The sequence below is a fragment of the Mustela erminea genome, chromosome 6 (genome assembly GCF_009829155.1).
Source record: "Mustela erminea isolate mMusErm1 chromosome 6, mMusErm1.Pri, whole genome shotgun sequence".
Classification (NCBI taxonomy): Eukaryota; Metazoa; Chordata; class Mammalia; order Carnivora; family Mustelidae; genus Mustela; species Mustela erminea.
Genome location: NC_045619.1, coordinates 60,942,321 through 60,965,156, shown reverse-complemented (window position 1 = coordinate 60,965,156; position 22,836 = coordinate 60,942,321). Strand labels below are relative to the sequence as shown.

The window sequence follows — 22,836 nt, the reverse complement described above, 5'->3', positions numbered from 1 at the left end:
GAGAGCCAAGATAGATACACTTTCTCATGTTAAAACATTAACCATTTGTTTTTATTTGAATACTTCACCAAGAAAATTTATTGAAATTTATCAAGTTCCTTTTCAGGATCTAGAGAGACAACCACATGATTTTCTCTGTAAATCTTTGAAATTTATTTATTTATATTTTAATTTTTTAAACTTAAATTCATTCAATTAACATATAATGTATTATTTGGTTTAGGGTTACAGGTCTGTGCTTCACCAGACTTATATAATAACCAATGCTCATTACAACACACACCCTCCCCAGTATCCATCACCCAGTTACCCTTCCCTCTCCCCTCTCCCATCCAGCAACCCTCAGTTTGTTTAATATGATTAAGAGTCTGTTATGGTTTGTCTCTGTCTCTGGTTTCATCATGTTTCATTTTTTTCCTCTCTTCCCCTATGATCCTCTGCCTTGTTTCTTAAACTCCTTAAATCTTTTAAGATAATAACATCGATACTGTATATTACCAATATTGAACCATTCCTGCATTTCTGGTCCTGGTGAATTTCTTTAGAGTACTGATGGATTATTTTGGCAAGTATTTCACTTAGAATATTCCACTGATACCCTGAAGTGAGATTAGGTTGTAATCCCTTTTTTTATTCTTATATCTTTGAAGCTACTGGCATAAATACTGTATGTGCTTCATAAAAATAATATGGAAAAATTTCCTTACTTTTTTCTGCTTTGGAATTGTTTAAATAACAGGGGAATTATCTACTTTTTAAGGGTTTTGTAGACTCCCTCTGGAAATCATCGGAACTTGGTACTGTTCTAAACATCACTTTTTTTTTTTTCTTTTTTAAAGATTTTATTTATTTATTTGACAGAGAGAGATCACAAGCAGGCAGAGAGGCAGGCAGAGAGAGAGGAGGAAGCAGGCTCCCTGCTGAGCAGAGAGCCCGATGCGGGCCTCGATCCCAGGACCCTGAGATCATGACCTGAGCCGGAGGCAGCGGCTTAACCCACTGAGCCACCCAGGTGCCCCTAAACATCACTTTTTGAAGCATTTTCTTTTCTATCAAACTTGATCTTTTCCGGGGCAAATAAATTGTTTTCCTGGAACACTATTTCAGATAGATTTACAAATTTAGTCTTGTACGCTTGAGCAAACTAGTCTCTTACTGTTCTTCAGTTTCATCTTTTTCTATGGTTTTACTTCTTGATTCTCCTTTTGTATTTTATATATTTGCATTTGACTTCCATTCTTTTGATTAGTTTAACTTCTAATTAATTAAACTACTGGCTTCTCTATTTCTTTGTATTCTTTTAGCTTCCAAATTTATTTATTCTTTTTTCTGTGTTCTAACTCATTAATCTCTACTTGAATCTTCAACCATTTTGTTTTCTTTCTTTCTTTCTTCTTTTTTTTATTCATTTGGTTTGTTTTATGGTCTTATTCCAATTATTGAGCATTATCTTTCTCTTATTGTTTCTGAGATGTATAGCTATTCTTTAGAAATTCTGCAATTTTGTTTTTTAAGTCCTTTTGGTCCAAGAGTTGTTCAAAAGAGCTTATTTTTTTAAAATCTCCAAACAAGTATCTTTTACTTTTCTGAATTTTTAAAATTAATTTTTCACTTTACTTTCTCATGATTAGAAAATGTATCTGTACTATTTCTACTTTTTAGGATTAATTGAGATTTTCTTTATGGTCTAATATATACTCTATTTTCATGATTTTCAGGATAAAGAATTTGATATAAATTAATAAATTTTGCCTCATTAATTTTACTACTTAGTTTTTGATGTATCTACTTACTTTTTTCAGTCTTTCATAAATCAAAAGAAGTGAATTAGAATATCCTATTACCAGTCTATTGTATATTTTTCCTTGAATGTTCCATAATTTCTCTTTTATATATGTTGCTCTCATATAATTGATATATATATATTATATATAGCATTATTTATGTGTAATAACTCATATCTTTATTGAGAATTGTACTTAGAGTTGAAACTTGCATTCTTGTTTAATTCAATGCTTCTTGGCCTAAATGCCACCTATTTTCTCTGTTCTTCCTGTTTTATGTTATTAAAGAAATTGTTACATTTTTGTTTTTATGATTTTTAAAGGAAGTTTTTGGCTAAGGAATTTGTTTTTATTTGTATGTACTTGTGATACTTAGAAAAGCTTTTACTTTTGTTCTGGTGGTTACTTTTATTTAGTATTCTTAGACAATATTTGTTACCTAATAGAAAGAGATAAAATTAGTGTGCATAATCTTTTACACTTTTCTTTCATCTACCACCCAATTATCAATGTATGATCTTAGTGTTTCTCTAACACTAATATTACATATGTTAAGTTTTTTTATTGTCTGACTTGTTAGATTTTAGTGCTATCTTTGATACCCAGCTATTAGAAAGGAAATACTTGGAGAAACTCTCCTCTCATCTTCTTTTCATCTTTTCCTGCCCACATCAGCCACAGGTAAAAGTCTAAAATAATTTTCTAATTGGAAACATATATGATATAATATAATATAATATAATATAATATAATATAATATAGTAAAATGCATGATATTTTAAAGCTTTCTACTTTCAGAAACAACTTAAAATTAGTATTTATAAGTAGTCCCAGCCCTCCCCTTCTGTATCATTAAAATTTACATTTTACCATACTCTACCCACAGATGACTGATCTGGGCTCTGCTAGAGCAAGTAACAGTAACATTGACCAGAGAGATTCTGCCATGAAGACTGTGGCTTTAAGTTCCCTTTTAAATCTGCATCTCCAATTGGAGGTACTGATGTGAGGTAATGATTAAAAGCTCCTGTTTGTAACCATTTGTAATTATCAATGGCATCTAAACATGCTCATTAATTCACACTCTTCACTTTGACAACTGCTGTCTTCGATCATTTTCTACTCTATTACCTATGTTATTGTTTCTATACCTTGGCAAAAATCTATCTTTTGCATGTTGGTGTGGTGTACGGGTAGAGAATGGATAATTTTATATATATATATATATATTTATTTATTTTAAGATTTTATTTTTATTTATTTATTTATTTATTTGACAGACAGAGATCACCAGTAGGCAGAGAGGCAGGCAGAGAGAGAGGAAAGCAGACTCCCCGCTGAGCAGAGAGCCTTATGCGGGGCTTGATCCCAAGACCCCGAGATCACAACCCGACCCGAAGACAGAGATTTAACCCACTGAGCCACCGAGGCACCCCAATAATTTTATATTTTAATGGAGGTACTATTTGGCATGGGACCTATATTAATTTGGAAGGACTACAGAGGATCATGACAGTAGAGAGTTAAAGAATATACAAAATAAAATCCAGCAACTTTCTGAGTAGTGCTTTAGTTGAGTGTGGTTGAGTCTATAATATTTAATGTGATAATCTGTAGAAGATTTTTTTCTAGATGATACTTCAAGAGAACTCTAGTGGTGGGGAGTGAATTCATTGTGCCAGGACATTGCTACAGGAAGTGGTAAGTGTGGGAGTAGTAGCATGATTTGGGGTTTTAATTTCTTCTCTTTTGTCCAAGCTACCATGACAAGCCACCATGGTAGAGAATATAAATGTGTCTTCCATTGTTCTTTCTATCGTCAATAATTTATTCAGTAATTATTGATGGAGAATCTAGACACCGAGTTAAGCCCTGGGGATACAATGTTGAGCAATATGGACATGGATTATGTCTTCATGGATTTCTAGTCTACAAAGACACTCATGAGCCATAAACATCATTGCAGTAATTTTGAAAAGAAAAAAAAAATTTAGGAGTATATAGCAAAGACAAATAAGATGAGAGCTGAAGGATGCAATATATATATATATATATATATATATATATAGGAGAAGGTAGAATAGGGTCAAGTGGTCTAGGCAGAGAAAGGTGCATCTGTTAGGTGCTGAGGTGCTTGTCTCAGTCGAGGAACTGGAAAAACACAAGAATCAAGATAGGGAAGAGCCTGCTATTAAGGCTGGAAGGGGAAATTGGGGGATGCCATCATGAAGATTTCGGTCTTTGTCATAAGGGCAGGGGTAGCTACATAATTTCAGAGGCTCGGTGATATGAAAATGAAAATATGGGATTCCTTTTACAAAAATTATTAAGAAATTATGACAGTTGAGTATTAAACCAAATGCAGGACCTTTCTAAGCACTGTGCTTAGTGTCACTGCACTGGTCACAAGCCCATGACATTGGCCTACCTAACAGCAAAGAGAAACCAAGGGAAAGTGTGAAGTACAGAGGAGTGATGACTGGATTGGCAGTTTAAAAAGTTATATTGTTCTACCAACGCATGTTTAGTTGGTGAGTAAAGGCAGAGGAATATTAATATCTCTCAGATCCAGGATTATAGATTATTACTAATATTAACTTCGCAAGGCATGTGCTTAGATACATAGTTATCCAGAATCTACTCAATTTGTTAGTAGAAGCAGTAAATACGGTAAAGTCTGAGATTTTTGCTTAAGGTCATCCTATGTCAACCAATATTTTAACACACTTGAATAATTTTTTCCTCTAATCATTTAACAATAGAAGCAGAAAGTTTCAACTAACTGACAAGAATATTGCTTAAAATAAATCATGTTCTTTCTTGTTTATGAAAAAAGTATGAAGAACATGGAAGTTTGGAAAAGAAAATAATTTAAATACAAGGAGGACCAATGTCCTGCTCATCCTTGTTTGTTGTAGTGATTTGCATATTCTGTTTAGAAGATGTGTTCTATTGTTTTAAAACAATAGGCTATATTTCATATGCAACCAGATATTGAGAATCAAGTCTTTTGTCCATCATCATTCTGCCAAAACAAGTCTTGAATATTGTATGCTGTAGTAAGCAATAAGTGAAGAAGAAAAAATTCAAATAACCATTTTATTTTTTACAATAACAATCCTAATTTTGTGTGTGCTTATGAATTTCAAATACCTTACAGAGAAATAATACTATCACAAAACTAAAAAATTGATAGTGATCCACAGTTTTAATTTTTCAGTACATAGAGAATCAAACTTCTTTAAGGACTTTGATGACAGAATAGAGGTCAACCTATTACTTTTTAAAATGTCTGACAACTCAAGAAATCAGTAACCTCATTTTTTTTTAATGTGATTAATTCAAATTTATAAATGTTAATGGTAAAAAATAACCCCAGCTTTTAAAAAAATACCCCAAGTATTTTTAGAAAGAAGACATTTGTTAAATATTTGTGTACTATGACAATAAAAAGGAAATATTTTTTGTGGATATTGTTCTTCTTTAGACACATGCTATAAATCATAAGGACTTTATTTACTTATTAATGTTTATGGTTTGGCTATATAAACAAAGTGTCTTAGAGAGTGATACCAAATGAGTAAAACGTAGGAGAATGAGAGAGGTACAATCCTCCTATATTAATTTGGAGCTTGTGAGTGCAGAGCAGTGCATAGTGGGGAAGTGAGTCGTCAGTTTAAAGTTACTTCCGTTTAACAGAAGAGGAAGCAGACACACACATACATATACAACTTAATAAGCGATTACACTATTCAACTTGATCTGATTGGATAGAACCATGCACCTAAGGTTAGGAAACCACAGTGGCAGATAGGAGCAGAGGCGATAAGTCGATGGGCCTCATCTTAAAGGCAAAGAATCAGAAGGAGGATATGGATAAAATAAAGACTTGGAGTTGCAAAGGAGAGAGGGGTGAGGTCTAGCAAACTACGGGACTGCAAGTCTTGAGTGAGATAAAAACTAGTCTCAGTATTGGATAACTACTGGCAATGGAATTTTATTATGAATGCTTAAAATTGATGGGACATTCAGAGAGAGTCCCTTCCAACTTAGGAGAAATACTAGAAAAGTTAATTAGAACTAACACACATTTGACAGAGAAAGGGTGGGTAATTGTGCTGGGCTAGTTTAGGATCCAGATAATAAAAAGAAGACTTCATGAGGGAGGCAGAGTAATTACTGACCTTTAAAAGATAAGAGTGAAGCTCGAGATAATTCATAATCATTATTATTGCCTAATATTTATTTTTGTTGCTAAGCTGTTGAGTAAACTGGAAGACCTACCTGCAGGGGGAAAACAGGAACTCTGTCTCTGAAATGCAATTCCACCTCAAAGTACAATTAACTGAAATGAATTAATAGTGTGACATCATGTAGTTATTATAATTGGACAAAAATACATTGGTTCAATTTAACTTGAACATTTTCTAAGGGGTTAAAAATCTTTGGAAATAGTTAGAAAAGACCCTTAAAGCTTATTCTTTAAAGAGAGTATAATTTGAAAGTTGAAAATAATATTGTTGTGATATTTTTTGCACGATTATATAGAAACTCAAAAATTGTACATAATAATACCGATGACATTACTTACCTAGGTCCACAAGCGATGATTCTTCAACTGTTTGTTGCACAGGCTCAGAGAGGAAAAAACTAAGCACACAATCACTCTGAAAAATAAGACAAAGTATAATGTTTCTTCATATCTTATATTTATTTATTGCTTCTATTCCTGTGATGGGGGGATGGACCCCAATCCAATATGACTGGTGTCTTTAGGAAAAGGGGAAGTTGAGACACATTCATGTAGGAAAGACAATGTGAAGAGACACAGGCCAACGATGATCTTTTCTAAGTCAAGGAGAGAAGCATGGAATGACTTTTTCTGTCACAATTACCAGAAAGAACCAACCTTGTGGACACCTTGATTTCAGACTTTGAGATTCCAAAAATGGGAGACAATGTATCTCTGTTGTTTAAGTCACCTAGTGTGTGGTACTTTGTTAAGGAAGCCCGAACTAACTAACACAGCACCCAGTGGTGATCCCTACATTTATGACCGGGATTCTAGTCCTTCCTTCTCAGGAACCTTGTGGAATATCTCAGTCTATATTTCAGTAGATTTACCTTCTTCCTTTCTTTCTCACCAACATAAAGTAGTCTCTTCATAAACAACTAACAAACAGAAGAGTCAAACCACACAAAGTGTACTCACACATGAACAATACCTTCTCCCAAATGCCCTTTTCAAACCCTGTGTTATTTCCCACCTCTTTGACAAATCTTAAGTTGCCAACATTCATACAGCTTCAACTTCTTCAATTTCTACTCTATGATTTATAACACTCAGTTTTCTGCCACAAACTGTCGTCCAAAAATGTTCTTACCATTATTTTTTTTTTAAGATTTTATTTATTTATTTGACAGAGAGAGAGAGAGATCACATGTAGGCAGAGAGGCAGGCAGAGAGAGAGGGCGAAGCAGGCTCCCCGCTGAGCAGACAGCCCAGTGCAGGGCTCCATCCCAGGCCCCTGAGATCATGACCTGAGCTGAAGGCAGAGGCTTAACACACTGAGCCACCCAGGCACCCCTCTTACCATTATTTTTAACAAGTTTCACTTCTCAAATGTCTTTTTTTCCCCTCCAAATCCAGTGGGGGATTTTCTTGGCCTTTATATAACTGTTCCATTTTTAGTGAGAAACTCTCTTTCATTTGCTTTTATGATACTAAGTTCTCCCAGTTTTGCTTCTATCTGTCCCACCATCTCTCTCTCTCTATCACTCTCATTCTCTCTCTTTTTGAACTGTTTTTCCTCAGGCTCCTTTTCTTTTGCTTGTAATATAAGTTTTAGTGTTCCTCATTTCCAGGCTGTTTCTCTAATTACTGACCCATTCTTTCTGCGTGATGTTATCCCTTTTGGTGGCTTCTATAATGATGTACAAATCTAAACCTTAATCCCAGATCTGTCTCCTCAGCCTCAGCCTGCTATTTCATAATACCTGTTTGTTGGCTTCCTTGACTATTGGAAAGACAATTAAAACTGAAAAGTGCACCAATAAATGCATTTTCTTTGCCCTCAAATTGCTACTTCTTCTCATGTCCAGACTCAAAATAGGGTCTATTTCTTTAGATTCTCTGTTCTCCCTTACTCTACACGTAATATTTATTGCTAAGTCTTACTGACTTTAATTCTTTTTTTTTTTTTTTTTTTTTTTTTTTTTTTTTCTGACTTTAATTCTTAAATATCGCAACCATCCGTTTTCTTCCTTTCAGGTATGCTTCTGACTTCAGCGTCATTACTTCTCACCCAAATTACAGTAGAATGTTTCTCTAAGCCTTATCCTGTTACCCTTTGATTCAATCTATTCTCCATTTAATTGTCAAACTGATCTTTCATAGTAAAAATCTAACAGTTAACGGCTTAAAATCTGGCAGTGGCTCCCCATTGCTCTTAAGAAATAGGTCAACTGCTTCACAAGGCTTGTATGACCTTCCTTCATTGGGATAATGCTCATTTTCCCTCTTCATCTCTCAGCATTTCTCCTCCAGTTATTTTATGCTTAACTATGGCTGAATTATATTTATTTCCTCAAGTGTGTTATGCTCTCTCACCTCCTTATCTTTCTACACATTCCATTATCCATCCTTTCCACTTCTATCCACCCATTTGCCCAAGGTTTATCACCTGTTTTCTTTCCTATTACTTTAGTTTAGTCAATAAGGTATCAAGAGGGATTGTCATTTATTCACTCATATCTAATATAGTATTTTTGCTCAAAAGATATTTCTTAACCAGAACTGAGATCTCCCTTTAGATATAGAATACATTGCTTTTCTAATACAAATATTCTTATCTATGTAGCAATTTTATACATCGTAAATTAATTAATTACCAATTTTGATCTCTACGTATTGATCTCTTGTGAGCTTGCTTAATAAGACTCTATCCTCAAGAAATGTATCCATATTCAAGATGCTGACTAAACCAAGTTTTCTTATTTTGAAAGCTTGAAGACAAACTTAAGACTGTGCAGAATTTGTTGAAGAAAATTTGACCTTCTTTGGCCTTTTGACAACTTGTCAATTATTCTTCTCTGGCAACATTTTGGCCTCACCACCCAATGGTTATTAAACTTCAATAAAAGGCAGAATATCTTCCCAATTAGTATCTGAAATGTCACCACCAGCTAATTATTCCCTTGTGTTTACACTGTCATATCCTTGAAATCCTCATTTGTAATTCCGGGTGTGGGTGACATACTAAATACTAATTCCTTATTGTAACAAGATTGTTTTCATTCTTGAGGAGAAACATGATTCAGCGTCAAGGGAGGCAGAAATCAAAGAAAGAGATGAAGAGGATAGGAAAAGTAATGTTGCTGGATCTTAAAATAATTGATTTTAAAATTTTCTCTGACTTGACTTGACTTATGGGCATGTCTCCTTCTGCTTTTTAGCACATTGCACCACTGGGTAGTTTGAGTTATAGAAATGTCAGTAGCTACAATTGTTCTTACTGATAACTTAGATCAATGTTCTCAACTGGGTTTGTAGTGACTCCTAAGCAATGTGGCTATATTTAGCTCTGTAAGTTGTATACTGAGCAACTTTACAGGTGCCATTTTTACATGAACTGCAAGTGTAATCCTGCTTAACAGTATTGCCCATATGTAGGGCTGGCAGATATAGCAAATAAAAAGAGAGGATGTCCATGCAGTATTCATAACATACTTATTCTATTTTTTTTCCTTTCACTGTATTTTATATATATATGTGTATTATTTTCTTTTTTCTTTAAAAATAGTATTTTATTTTTTTTCCAGTGTTCCAAAATGCATTGTTTATGTACCACACCCACATATGGTACATAAACAACATACTTATTCTAAAAAAAAATTTATCTCAAATTCAAATTTAACTGGATGGCCTGCATTTTATCTCACTACCCTACGATATGAAGTGTCTAGAAAATGTGTGAGCACACTTTTGGTTGTCTCAGAGGATACAACTGGCAATTAATGGGCAAGGCCACTTATCCTAAATGTCCTGCAATACACTTAGGAGATTCTTACGTTACGAGGAATGTTGCTTTCCCGCTTAATCCTTCAAAAGGTAATCATTTCCCAGGTAAAAAAAAAAAAAAAAAAAAAAAAAAAAACAAACTCTGGATTTAATTACTTTATTCCAGAAGTGGGAAAACTGAATACTAGATAGCATAACTGATTCACTGATTGAAACTAGTGAAACAAGAACAAAGAGTGGTAGAGAGTAGTCAATAAGCCCAGGACCACCTATGATACTATTGCCAATGGCCTACAGATGTGAAGAATGCATATGGGGGACAGGTAGGAGATGTGGGTAGAGAGAATTCTGTAGGAGTCCTAGAAAATGGTAACGCTACACAAGCTTGAAACTACTGTGACCTGTTGATGAATTTTAAGCAGAAAAGCATCACAATTAGATATTTTTAGAAAGATGACAGTGTAGCATTGTGGAGGAAGGGAGAAAAACAGCAGCCAGTTTAGGAGAATATCATCAGTAAAATTCCTCATATGCTCAATATATTGTATTTTCTGAGCATTCCATTCTGATTTCCCACTAAATCTCTAAATTGGCATTTGTGTTCTTTCCCATTCTACTTATAATCCCAGTGCTGGCTGTGAGGTAGGTCTCCTCTTTGCATCTCCTTGGTCTTCTAACCTCCCTTTGTTCTTTTTTATAAAAATACTCTGCTTTGAAGATCGTGTCTGCTGACTATCCTGCCCTCCTCACTTGCTGTTGCACCTGTCTACTGATCTTTAGGTCACTGATCTTCACTCCTTGAACATTTTCCACCTTGGAACATTGTATTGTCTTCAATAGTTCTTGTCATAATTCATACTTATTTTAATATTCACATAAATTATCCTTCCCTGTGGTTACCTTCTTTATTTTTGAACTCCTCTCATCCATTGATTTTGTTCTGCATCCCACTCAGTCACTCACTCCTGTTCCCTTGATCTTGATCAGTGAAGAAAGCTCTCTCATTAACCTTGATTTCTAGCTGCTTAGTCTATTATCACCATCTTCTTCCTTTCCAGCTCATTCCCTCTAGTTATACAACTCAAACAAGCTGTTGACTCTAAGCCCTTTTCACTGACCTTACTCATTTCATATTCTCATGTTCCTTCTTGGACAATTTGGATATCATGATTGATACTAATAATTCCATTGCATATTTCTTTCAACTTGTTTGGCCCTCTCTCCTTTTATTTTATTATATATTTGTCAGTAACCCAACCTGGGTTATGCTCTGCCAAATCTGCAACTGCAGCAGGCCTGCTGAATGTTCCTGGAGAAAAGCATTCAACCAACCACACTTTGTTGGTCTTACTATCACCTCATGCCCACTACCCTCAAGTTGGTTTTTAAGATTTTCTGGCAAGCTATATGTGTCAGTAGTCCATTTATTCCTCTATTCATCTATAGGTCTATTTAATAACTTATCCTTGCTCCCCAACATGCCCACACACTTTCCCTTTCTTTCAGTCTTCTCAAGGCTGTCTCCTTATTGACAGAAAAAATGGAAAAGAATTTCTATAAGCTTCCACCAGCACACCTGTTATCTTACCTCATTTCTGTCCTTTTCTCTATTACATGGATGTAATTAAAGCACTATCTGTGCTTTAATCTGAGATGAATTTGGGCACTAGATCCCATGCTCTGCTCTCTACTCAAAGTCAACACTTTGGTCTCTGGTTAAGTTCTCATTTCTTTCATTATCAATTTTTGCTTCTTTGGTGGATATTCCTAGCAGCATACATACATGCTATGACTTAGTTCAATAAACAAAATTCCTGACCTACATTTCCCTGCACACTATCTTTTTCCTGTTCATCCTTAGAGCAAAGTCTCTTCAAGGATAATTCTCTAGTTTCTATCCCAAATTCCTCTTTTCATATTCTCTTTTGAACCTATTCTAATCAAGGTTTTGTTCCTAACACTTCCATCAAACTGTTCTTATTAGATTCACTAATAATATGCATTTCTCTAAATCTAGTGGCCAATTCCCAAATTTTGCCCCATCAGAAGTATTTGAAATGGCTGATTTTTTCCTTCTTTAAAATGGGTTTTTCTCTTCAATTCTAGGCACAAGATACTTCTGGTCTCCAACAAGTTGCTTTTTCTCAGCCTCTTTTGTTGATTCTCTCCCATCCTCTCAACTTTTAAAATTGGTATGTTGCATGGTCTAGCCCTCAGATCTCTTCTCTTTTATATTCATGTTTCATCTTAAATAATCTCATCCAATCTCATGGCTTTGAAAACCAATTATTTGCTGACAACTCCAATATTTTTATTTCCAGCCTCTCTTTTTCCCTCAGCTCAAGACATTCAATTTTCCACTTGACATCTCTAATTAGAAATTTCATATGGAACTCAAACTTAGTATACTTTGATCTAAACTCCTGTTTGGGGGCACCTGAGTGGCTCAGTGGGTTAAAGTCTCTGCCTTCGGGCTCAGGGTCATGATCCCAGGGTCCTGGGATTGAGCCCTGTGTCGGGTTCTCTGCTCAGCAGGAAGCCTGCTTCCTCCTCTCTCTCTCTGCCTGCCTCTCCGCCTACTTGTGATCTCTCTCTCTGTTAAATAAACAATAAAAAAAAAATTAAAATCTTTAAACTCCTGTTTGCCCCCACTCTCTATTGACCTCCTATAGTTTTCTCCATCACAGCAAATACTTAACCAATATTAGCTTGTATGGCCATAATAGTGGGTTAGTGATTGCCACTTATCTTGACCCATCAGTGCCCGTGCCCTAATGCTTGTCAAATATCTGGAACATCCCTCCTATATGGAACATTATATATTTAGTGAATAAATTAATAAAAGTTTGGGATTTGTTCAGGGACTCTAAAGTTACTGGTCTTTGATATATTAATGGTTCCAGTAACTAGATTAGGCTATATTGAATGCTTTAGGAGGTTACTATATATATTTTTAGAGCAGATGTTTATCTAATAATGGTTTTAAAATATTTAATGTACTTTAAAGTTACAAATGCAGTCTACACAGAGCAAATTTGAAAGCCAATTAAAAAATTTTAAAATTAAAGTCTCTATCAGCTTATTTTTTGCTAAATTCAGAAATCTTATTAATATGTTGTTTATCAATTATATTAAAAGCCATTTGCAATTTAAAATGATTGATTTTTGAGAAAGTTGATCAATTCAAAGTTGCTGAAAACTTCAGTGTTTTTCCTATATCATATAAACATATTCTTGCTCTCAAAGACTACAGAGACTTATAGTATTTGCAAAGATCAGAAGTAATGTAATATAACACTGAGATCAATTTTTTCTCACTTTAAAATAACACATTAAGTATTCCCATTTATTAACTGGCTAGCCAACATCTAGAATTGGCTGCAAGATTTAGTTTCAGTGAGTTAAAACAATAAGCTAAATCTATCTCAAACACTGTGAAAGGCTGTAAAAAATGTGAATTTAAAAATGAATTCCCATAAGAGTTTTAAATCACAGTTGAATAGTAATTCTGTTTTATTGCCTTTTTCATAAAGCAGCTTGTCAGAATGTCCAGTCTTTAATGTAGTTCAACACACTGTATTTGTACTGGAGTTACATAGAAGAATGACACTGTGAAGAACGGTGAACTTCTAAAGAATCTTTTACAATTCTGATTCTAAAATGTCATCAGTACACTTCACTAGACTCTGAAAAATAATCTTGGTTTTACTGATGGTAGACATGTGACATTTATCCTGCCTGCAACGTAATCTCAGCCGGCTCCAAAAAGGAAAAGAGCAATGTAGTGACAAATGTAGTAATTAACATCTGGGTTTAGCAAGTGGGGAACAAGAAACATATGTTCACTATTAAGATAGGATTTACCCATTTGGATTTATTTTGACATTTGATTTCTGCTTAAAAAAAATAACATTGCTAAACCATAAGTGATACTATTCCTTATTTTAAGAGGCTTTCAGAAATGAACAGCAATCCCGCGAAGAGCTAGAAATTACAATTAATATGGCTTTAAAATTTTAAAAAACAACAGCTGGTTATATATCTCAGCTGAAGTAAATGTAGATACAGGTGATTTTAGGTACTGCCATCATTTGCTTTAACTTTTTTTTTTTAAGATTTTATTTATTTATTTGACAGATGGTGATCACAAGTAGGCAGAGAGGCAGGCAGAGAGAGAGGAGGAAGCAGGCTCCCCATGGAGCAGAGAGTCCGATGTGGGGTTCAATTCCAGGACCCCAAGATCATGACCTGAGCCAAAGGAAGAGGCTTTAACCCACTGAGCCACTCAGGCACCCCTCATTTGCTATAATTTTATGTTTATATGTTCTTTATTAAGATCTTAGTTAGTTGGCAACACAATTCCACCAAAACAGAGCAAAATTTAAAGCAAAAACAATTCCTTTTATCACAACTATCATTTGTTTGAGGAATGAAATTACAATGAAAGGAAAAAAGTTTCTAATAGCGTGAGAGAAGAAAGTAAAACTAAACAAACAAAGAAATCCCAGGTAGATACAGGACTAGGATGTCTAAACTGATGCTTCCAATCTCATTAGAAGTGATATTGAGGAAGTATGTAATTATAGTCTTCATTTATGCCTATTTTCTTTTATCAACAGATTATATGTGTGTGTGTGTGTGTGTGTGTGTGTGTGTGTGTGTGTGTGAGAGTGAGAGACAGACGGACAGATAGACAGAGACATGGTCTCAGAGATTTACAAGCATCCCTCTATCTCAGGTGCTCTTATGTCATTAGATTAAAGCCCCAAAGACATCTGTCCCACCACTGGACTTTAAAACAGATTTTTTATCTCATTTCCTGGACAAAAAGCAGAGTGCTTAGAATTGGGAATGATCCTAGAAGGGACTATGACAGTTGATTTTAACAAGATAAAATGGTCCCATTTTATATTCAGGCTGTATCCTCTACTTCCTCCCCTCCTTTTCCCATTCATGGCTATACATTTCTTTATGTTCATGAATGTATGCGTTTATAATGGTGATGAGTGCATTGAGAATAAAGTTTATATGGTATGAATTGAATCTCTTCAAAGCTCTTAATTTAGAGTGTATGTAATGTTATACATGCCCAATACAAATTAAAAACTCTTGACAAAGTTATGTACCGTGATATAAAATATTTTAAATAGTTACAAATAAATGTACTAAACGTATTTTAGTAATAAATGTGCTAATGTAACTAAAAAAGAATATGAGTTTCAGTGTCTAGGCATAGTAAGATTATTTGCTTTTCCTAAACTGCCATATGACAAGCAGCTATGAAAGGAGAAAAGTATTTTGTTTTTATATTTATTTATTTATTTATTTGAAGAGGGAGTGAGAGAGAGAGAGGGAGAGAGCACAAGCAGTGGGGAGAAGCAGAGGAGGGAAAGTCCTAAGCCAAGTCTGCACTGAGCACAGAGCCTCATGTGAGGCTTGATATCACAATCTTGAGATCACGACCCTGATATCACAACCAAAACCAAGAGTCGGATGCTTAACCAGTTGGTTAATCATCCAGGCACCCCAAGAAGAAAAATATTTTTGGCCACCTGGGTAGCTCAGTTGGTTAAGCGACTGCCTTCAGCTCAGGTCATAATTCTGGAGTCCGAGTGGTAGATCTAATCCTGCTTCAGGCTCCCTGCTCAGAAGGGAGTCAGCTTCTCCCTCTGGCCCTCCCCACCTCATGCTCTCTCACTCTCTCTCTCAAGTAAATAAAATCTTTAAGAAAAAAAGAAAAATATTTTAATATGGGTTTTTCTGGGGCCAGGATGGGAATTATTCTATCCCCGGAATATTCAGCACGAATATGAATTTACTTTAAACCTCTTATTAGAAGAGGAAAGGAAACTTGTGCATGTATAAAAATTTCCCCTAAGTCATTCACATCACTTAAAATAATTAAAATGCTCATGTTACATTCATGACTTTATAGATGTTGGTGTTTATATAGATAACTATGTACATAACTTTGTTTACAGGGGAAAACTGTATCAATAATACAAAATTAAAAAAAAATCTAAAAACAATCCCTTTACTTTGAAACAACTTATGTGATTTTTAGGTCAATAATGTTTTATTTAGTTAATTTTTAAAAATATTTTACCTATTTATTTGACAGAGAGCAGAAGCAGAGGGAGTGGCAGAGGGAGTGGGAGAAGCAGGCTCCCTGTTGAGCTGGGAGCCTGTTGCGGGACTTGACCCCAAAACCCTAGGATCATGACCCGAGCCAAAGGCAGATGCTAACTGACTGAGCCACCTGGAAACCCTTATTTAGTGAATCTTAAAATAAGTTTTCATTTCCAGTATATAAAAAGACTGCATCAGGGAAGTGTCCACCAACAGATGGAGACACTGAAGTATTCATCATGATTAATCCATTTGAAGATAATTGAAAACTGACCACATTATGCATTACACACAAAGAACTTGGGTGATTAGGCAGGTCACACTGCTTGTTAATGCTAATCAGCATCTGATGATATCGCTGTCAAATTATTATTGTTCTATTACTGTGTAATCTATATAATGAGTAATTATATCAAGTCCCACAAAGTTCCTTAGGAATAAGGAGGGAAAGCCAATGTACGAAGTTATGAAAGTCTTTATGGGGCCACTGGCACCTATCTACATAGACAGACTATTGACAAGGACTGTACACTCCTTAGGGCAGTGCCCACATCTGATTTAGCTTTTGACTTTCTAAAATAGAATTTCTCAAATCTGGCTGTGCATCAAAATCACTTATGTTAATAAGAAATAATGCAGATACCTAAATGTCACTCTTTACCCAGAGAATTAGCATTTCTAAGGATGGGGCCTCACAGCATACTTTTTAAAACCTCCTCAAATTGTTAAAAAAAAAAAAAATTGATCACTAGCTGCTATTTTGACCCCCTCCCTGGCCAGACAGTATACAATGCAGGCAATCAATAAACATTTGTTGAATGACTGATACAGTAGTTTTCCAAAGTGGCCCCTATTATGCTACACCCACATTTAATTTTTGTTGACTTGAGTTTTATTAATACAGCAGTACTTCATTTATTTTTTAGTACAGAAATGACAACTAATAAAAGGATAAAGGACTTACATCTCAGGAAGGTATTTTAATGCACTCCACTCATTGTGCAAAATTCAATTAAATTATTAGGGGACTGTTACTTTGGCAGAAGGCACACCTATAATTTTGGCTTCCTTTTGTAAGAGACAAATGGGATTCCCTTTTTGGAAGTCCAGTGTTAGAAGCTGGCTGACACAGTCTCACTTGGAGCATTTCTAGGATCTATGATTTTACAATAGTGTCTCATGTTTGATGATATAAATACCTCTTCTTTTTCTTTCTGGTTTTTTTGTTTGTTTGTTTGTTTTTTTCCCCTCACTCAAGTCTTAGACCTTAATTCCTCCAAGAAAAAAACAGTGTGGTGCCTGAAATTTCTTCAGCTTTCTTATTTCTAAATACTGACCAACAGAGATTAAAAACAACAGAAAACAAAATAAAATATCTCTTCCTACGGTGTCAGGAGTACTTTAGCTGGCACATTAGCAAAGGTGAATGTGATGAATCCTATGAGCTCCGCATCTGGTGGTTTCACTCATCTGCGTGTATGCAGCAACAATTGTGATGGGCAACAATATTCACTAAGCCTTGCTGTGTTAAGCAGTACTTGTGCAAGTGTTCCCTACTTGCTATGTCTGACTCCTCTGCTTTCCTCTCTCATAACAGTCCTCTGCTAGCACTTCCATATGAACTTATCCAGTGAACAGATACATTCAAGAAGTTCCCTAATGAAAGCCTGCTGCCACATGAAAACAGATCTCAGTATTTTCCTTATTCACGCTAGGGCCAGAAATCAGAAGGTCTCTCCACTTTACACTTACTTGTCTCTGCCTAAATAAGCTAAAGGCTGGCACCTGCCATGGTTACTAGATATTTTGCCAATTATTCTGCAAAGGCATAGCCCTTAAAACAGCTTTAGTATAATCAGTGAGGCAGCCTTCAGCATACATATCATCCCATCCACTATCCCCTCAGCATTTCCCTTATAGACAGCTGCCATACCCATAAGACCCCTGGACTATAGCATAGGTAATGGACATGGACTTCAGAAAATGGCAGAATAAGTAAGGTAGATTAATATGTCAACATTCTAAAAAGGGGCACGTGGCTGGCTCAGTCGGTAGAGCATGTGACCCCTGAGTTCAAGTCCCATGGTGGGCATAAAGTTTACTTAAAAAGATTTCAACATTCTATATTCTTAAATATACAAAAAACACTTGAAATCCAATGTAATAAATTAAGGTGCCTAAATCCTATAGGGCAGAAGCTTCAGTTTATTTCATTTCCCATTACTCATTGATTAAGACATAAAACCAAATATATTTAAAAGATAGGATACAGGGGCGCCTGGGTGGCTCAGTGGGTGAAAGCCTGTGCCTTCGGCTCAGGTCATGATCCCAGAGTCCTGGGATCAAGCCCCACATCCGGCTCTCTGCTCAGCAGGGAGCCTGCTTCCCTTCCTCTCTCTCTGCCTGCCTCTCTGCCTACTTGTGATCTCTGTCTGTCAAATAAATAAATAAAAATCTAAAAAAAAAAAAAAGATAGGATACAATTTATATTGAGTATGCATGGACAATAGTTTAAATTCATGCATTCGCAATGTATCTACACATAACCATTTATTTATTTATTTATTTACATTCATTTGAGAGAGATACGGAGACAGAAAGCACAAGCAGGGGGAGAGGCAGAGGGAGAAGCAGACTCCCTGCTGAGTAGAAAGCCCAACATGGGGCTCCATTCCAGGACCTGGAGATCATGACCCCAGCGGAAAGCAGATGCTTAACCATCTGAGCCACCCAGGCGCCCCTCTACACATAACCATTTATTATAGTATTGTTTTACTACCGCCTAATATTGTTTTCAGCAATTATTTCACATCTTTGTTTTCAGTTTCCTCATTACATAGTTCTATTCCCATGATGAACACATACTGTTTATTTCTTTCTCTTTGTTCATAACAAACATATTAAAAATGTGCTCTGAGTGGTCTTTCTTAAGACCGCAATTATGACTCAGTGCACTATTAATGCTCATCCTTTAGAAGCATGGCCAGGCAGTATTCCTAGGCTCTGTACTAGGTAACCAGCAGAATCTGTCTCTAAGTTAGCACCTAGTAGGACTCAACTTTATTCTCTAGCAAGCCAGAGGTCCCTGTCATGGGGCTCATATGGGATTATATGCTGGGCTGAGGAAAAATACCAAAATTACATTAATTTTTATTTTGTAACATCATCCAAATTTTCAATATTTTTTACAAATTTGTTTGTTTGTATATTTATTTATCTTCATTTTTTTAGATTCCAAACATTCTCTTTTTTTCTCAAGATTTTGTTTATTTATCAGAGAGAGAGCACACACAAGCAGGGGGAGCAGCAGGCAGAGGCAGAGGGAGAAGCAAACTCCCTGCTGAGCAATGACTCCCATGCGGAACTTGAACCCAGGATGCTGGGATCATGATCTGAGCCAAAGGCAGATGCTTAAACAACTGAGCCACTCAGGGGTCCCTCTAAACATTCTCTTTATTATGTGTTTGATCAAGAGGAAAAACTAAGTGTGGGCAAGGGAAGGGACGGGAGGGCTCACCTTGCCTGGGAGCCCCTCATCTGCCATCTATTTTTTCTACAAATTTTAAAACATTTATTCCTTACTAGTTTAGTAGTTTCTGTGTAAAACATAAATGAATGACATGTTTTGGAAGCATGAGCTAATTTCTTTAAAAAACGCAAACTTGTAGGATATGAGAATAAATAAGAGATTGCTGCTAAGTACTTTTCAGATGCGAACTTTCAATCTTTTAGGTTTTGAAAAGCAATATAAATCTATGGTTAATATATACTAATGATTCTGTTATTATTCGTTTAAAATATTTATTGACTATTGATGGGTTTGTAACTGTGCTATAAATGGGTAATAATTGAATAAATAGAGTCATTGAATTCTTTAAGCTTCAAAACTAGAGAAGAGCACATAACCATAATGGATGTGTGTTTAGGGTTCCTTCTATCTAGTGTAACTTTCTCCCAGTTTCTATTTACTAACGCCTATTTGCCCTTTAAAAAACAACTTGAATGTCCTACTCTCTGGGTTGTCTTCTCTAACTCACTTGGAATTGAGTTAAGTATGCCTACCGAAGTGCTCAGCCACTTGTCCTTGGATAGAAAATAGCATCTCCAGCTGGGAGTCTACTAGCCCGGAAATCATATCGTTGCACAATCTTCTTGAGTCCATATTTGCTAAAAGCCAGTAATATAGTAGGGAACACGAGTATTTACTATACTGAAGGCCAAATGTCTGACCATATCCAAACTGGAAAAAAAAGGAGAGAAATCTATGGCATGAGTAATTTTTCTCAAACAGAGTGCATCAGAACATCCCAGACAGCTTTTTAGAAACACAGACTGCTGGGCCTCATCTCCAAAATGTCTGATTTGGGGCCCCTGGCAGACTCAGTTGGTAGAACATGTGACTCTTAATCTCAGGGTCACGAATTTGAGCTCTATGCTGGGTATAGAGATTATTAAAAATAACGTTAAAATAATAGCCAAAGGCCAAAATTTCTGATTTAGTTTGTCTAGGATGGGGCCAAAAATTTGCATTCTTATAAGTTCCTCAGTGAGGTTCCTAGCACAGTCCAGAAACTGTGCTCTGAGAACCACTAGTCTTAGAAACCAGTAATAGGGATTTGAAAAATCTCATCTCTTGCTCCTGACTATGTGGAATTAAACATAGTCATTATTGACAATTTGGGGTTGTTTTCTAATAGCCATTGGACCCTTTATGGTCTGAATTGTGGGATTTTCTTCTTTTAAGTGGGTCTGATTCTCATCAAACCACAATATTACTCAATTGGGAGGTACAGCAGTAAGCTAACATCCTAAATCAGCAAACCTACAGTTGAGACAGAATTTTTAATACATTCATTAACATATTGTATTTTTAAATTTCAGTAAGGTTTTCTTGACATACACTGATTTACTCTGCTACATAGCATGTAATTTTTAAAAATTTAAGCCATGACTGGTCTCCTCTAATGAATTTCCTAAGCTCCAAGTGGAGAAGAAAGGTTTTTGAAGTAACAACTAAGTGAAACAGGACTCTTTGACCTTTTAAATCCCAGTGTGGGATCTAGTCTAGCCCTCCTATTACAGTGCCTGCAATTTGCTGAAGCTTAAACTATGTATCTACATGTACAGCATGATATTATGTATCATACACATGGTATAACCCAAGTGCTGCTGGCATTTAATTAAGACTGCAGAGTTCAGAAATGGCCTGTTTATGTCTGAAACAAGCCTGCACCAAGGGGGCACCTGGGTGGGGGAAGAGAAAAGACGGGGCTCACAATATTTTAATTGGGAAACCCATACTAGCAGCAGTCAGTTTAAGTGCTTTTGTCATTCACTCATAACTCCAACAATGGGCATTTTATTAATTAGCATATTGAATGTCAGAGATTAGATTTTTAAAATAAATATGGTAGCTTGTTGGCTACAATGATTAATATTAGAAATGGGCTCCTATTAGTGACATCAAAGTGACTCTAGATATGTGGATTACTTAAGAATATTCCATAAATGGTTTCCATTTTTGATTGAAAAGGCAAAAAACCGTAATAGGTGTGCACCCTGTACCCTTAGGGATAGTGTTCTAGATGATCCGTAAAGGGCCCTGTGTCTGTTCAAGAACTCTGGAGGATTCTGTTACTTTGGTACTTGCTTCTGAAACTTAGCATTTGTCTCATAGAAACCTCTCATGCAGATAGTGATATGAACACCTTATTTTAAAGAGACCTAGTGCTGCCTTGAACATTCATAAGAAGTTTTAACATCGGTATGTGTGTATAGCTTATATACATATATATGTGTGAATAGGGTGGGGAGATCTTACGAATGCTGTTTTTGACTCATGTGAATGTGGGGAGCAGTACTGGGGTCTGATATTTCTCTTCAATTTTCTAGGCTATTCTCAGAATCCCTGGTGAGTATACCAAACACCTCACCAAGAACTCCTTAAATATTTTTTCAGATGGAAAGTGTCATTAGACCTAGACCCTCTGAAATGGTTCCCTATGAGAGAAAAGGCATATTTGAGCATAGGATGGGGTTGAAGAGCAGAATGACAGATAGCTCTGAAAGCTGAGGGTAATATGGGTAAGGATTGCAGTTCTAGACTCCTATTTTTGATAATGGTAGATTAAGTCACTTAGTGCAAACCTCCTGCTGATGATAATTGGATTATTACAATTTGTTTTTTAAACTTTGCTTGAAAACATCAGAGAGCTAACAAGATAGTGAAGAATTACCAGGCTAGGGTCTGGGGCAAGGATTTGGAGACGTGAAAGGGTCTTGGCACTACTTTTTTATTGTGGGTGTTTATTGATATAGGTTTGAACTATGGAAGGGCTGAAAGGTTGAGCAGTACCTACTTTGCAGAGATAATAGGAGAGGAAATAGAATCCAGAGCTGCCAAGGAAGCTCTTGCTGAATCTGTCTTATTTTGGATTTAGAATCAAATTCACATCTAAGGAAAGAGATGAGCCAGAAATAAGCCCTCATAAAAGCTACAGTTTGGTTTTGAAAAATCCGAATCCCTGCTATTGAATTTCAGCAATCCCAGACTGTTAATGTCCTCAGATATTACAGTTCTCTAGTACAAGATAACAGCAACATAGGCCTCCAATTATTCTACAAAAGATGTTGCAGTACAATATCTGGCCACAATAAAAAGGAAAATAACTAGGCTTACAAAGGATCAAGACTGAATGATAAAAGACTAGTAGAAACACTAGACAATAGAAATATACATGCAATGAGCCACAATACAGAAGTTTTTAGAAAGATTTAAAAAGACCTTTGGTTAGGGGCTCCTGGGTGGCTCAGCTGGTAGAATGTTCCACTTTCAATTTCAGCTGAGGTCAAGGTCTCGGGGTCCTGGGATCAAGCCCTGCATTGGGCTCCCCACTAAGCGGA

At 35.8% G+C, this 22,836-nt stretch overlaps 1 protein-coding gene across 3 annotated transcripts in view; it reads right to left on the bottom strand.

Annotated features, from left to right (window-relative positions):
• Positions 1-22,836, bottom strand: part of PIK3C2G (phosphatidylinositol-4-phosphate 3-kinase catalytic subunit type 2 gamma) — a 359,509-nt gene that overhangs the window by 34,947 nt on the left and 301,726 nt on the right. For 2 of the 3 annotated variants that reach the window (XM_032347455.1, XM_032347456.1), the window contains exon 30: positions 6,376-6,451. The exons of the other annotated variant lie outside the window; for it this stretch is intronic. In XM_032347455.1, the coding sequence (XP_032203346.1) occupies positions 6,376-6,451 (76 nt within the window). The remainder of the gene's footprint in view (positions 1-6,375; positions 6,452-22,836) is intronic. 3 annotated transcript variants of the gene reach the window in all.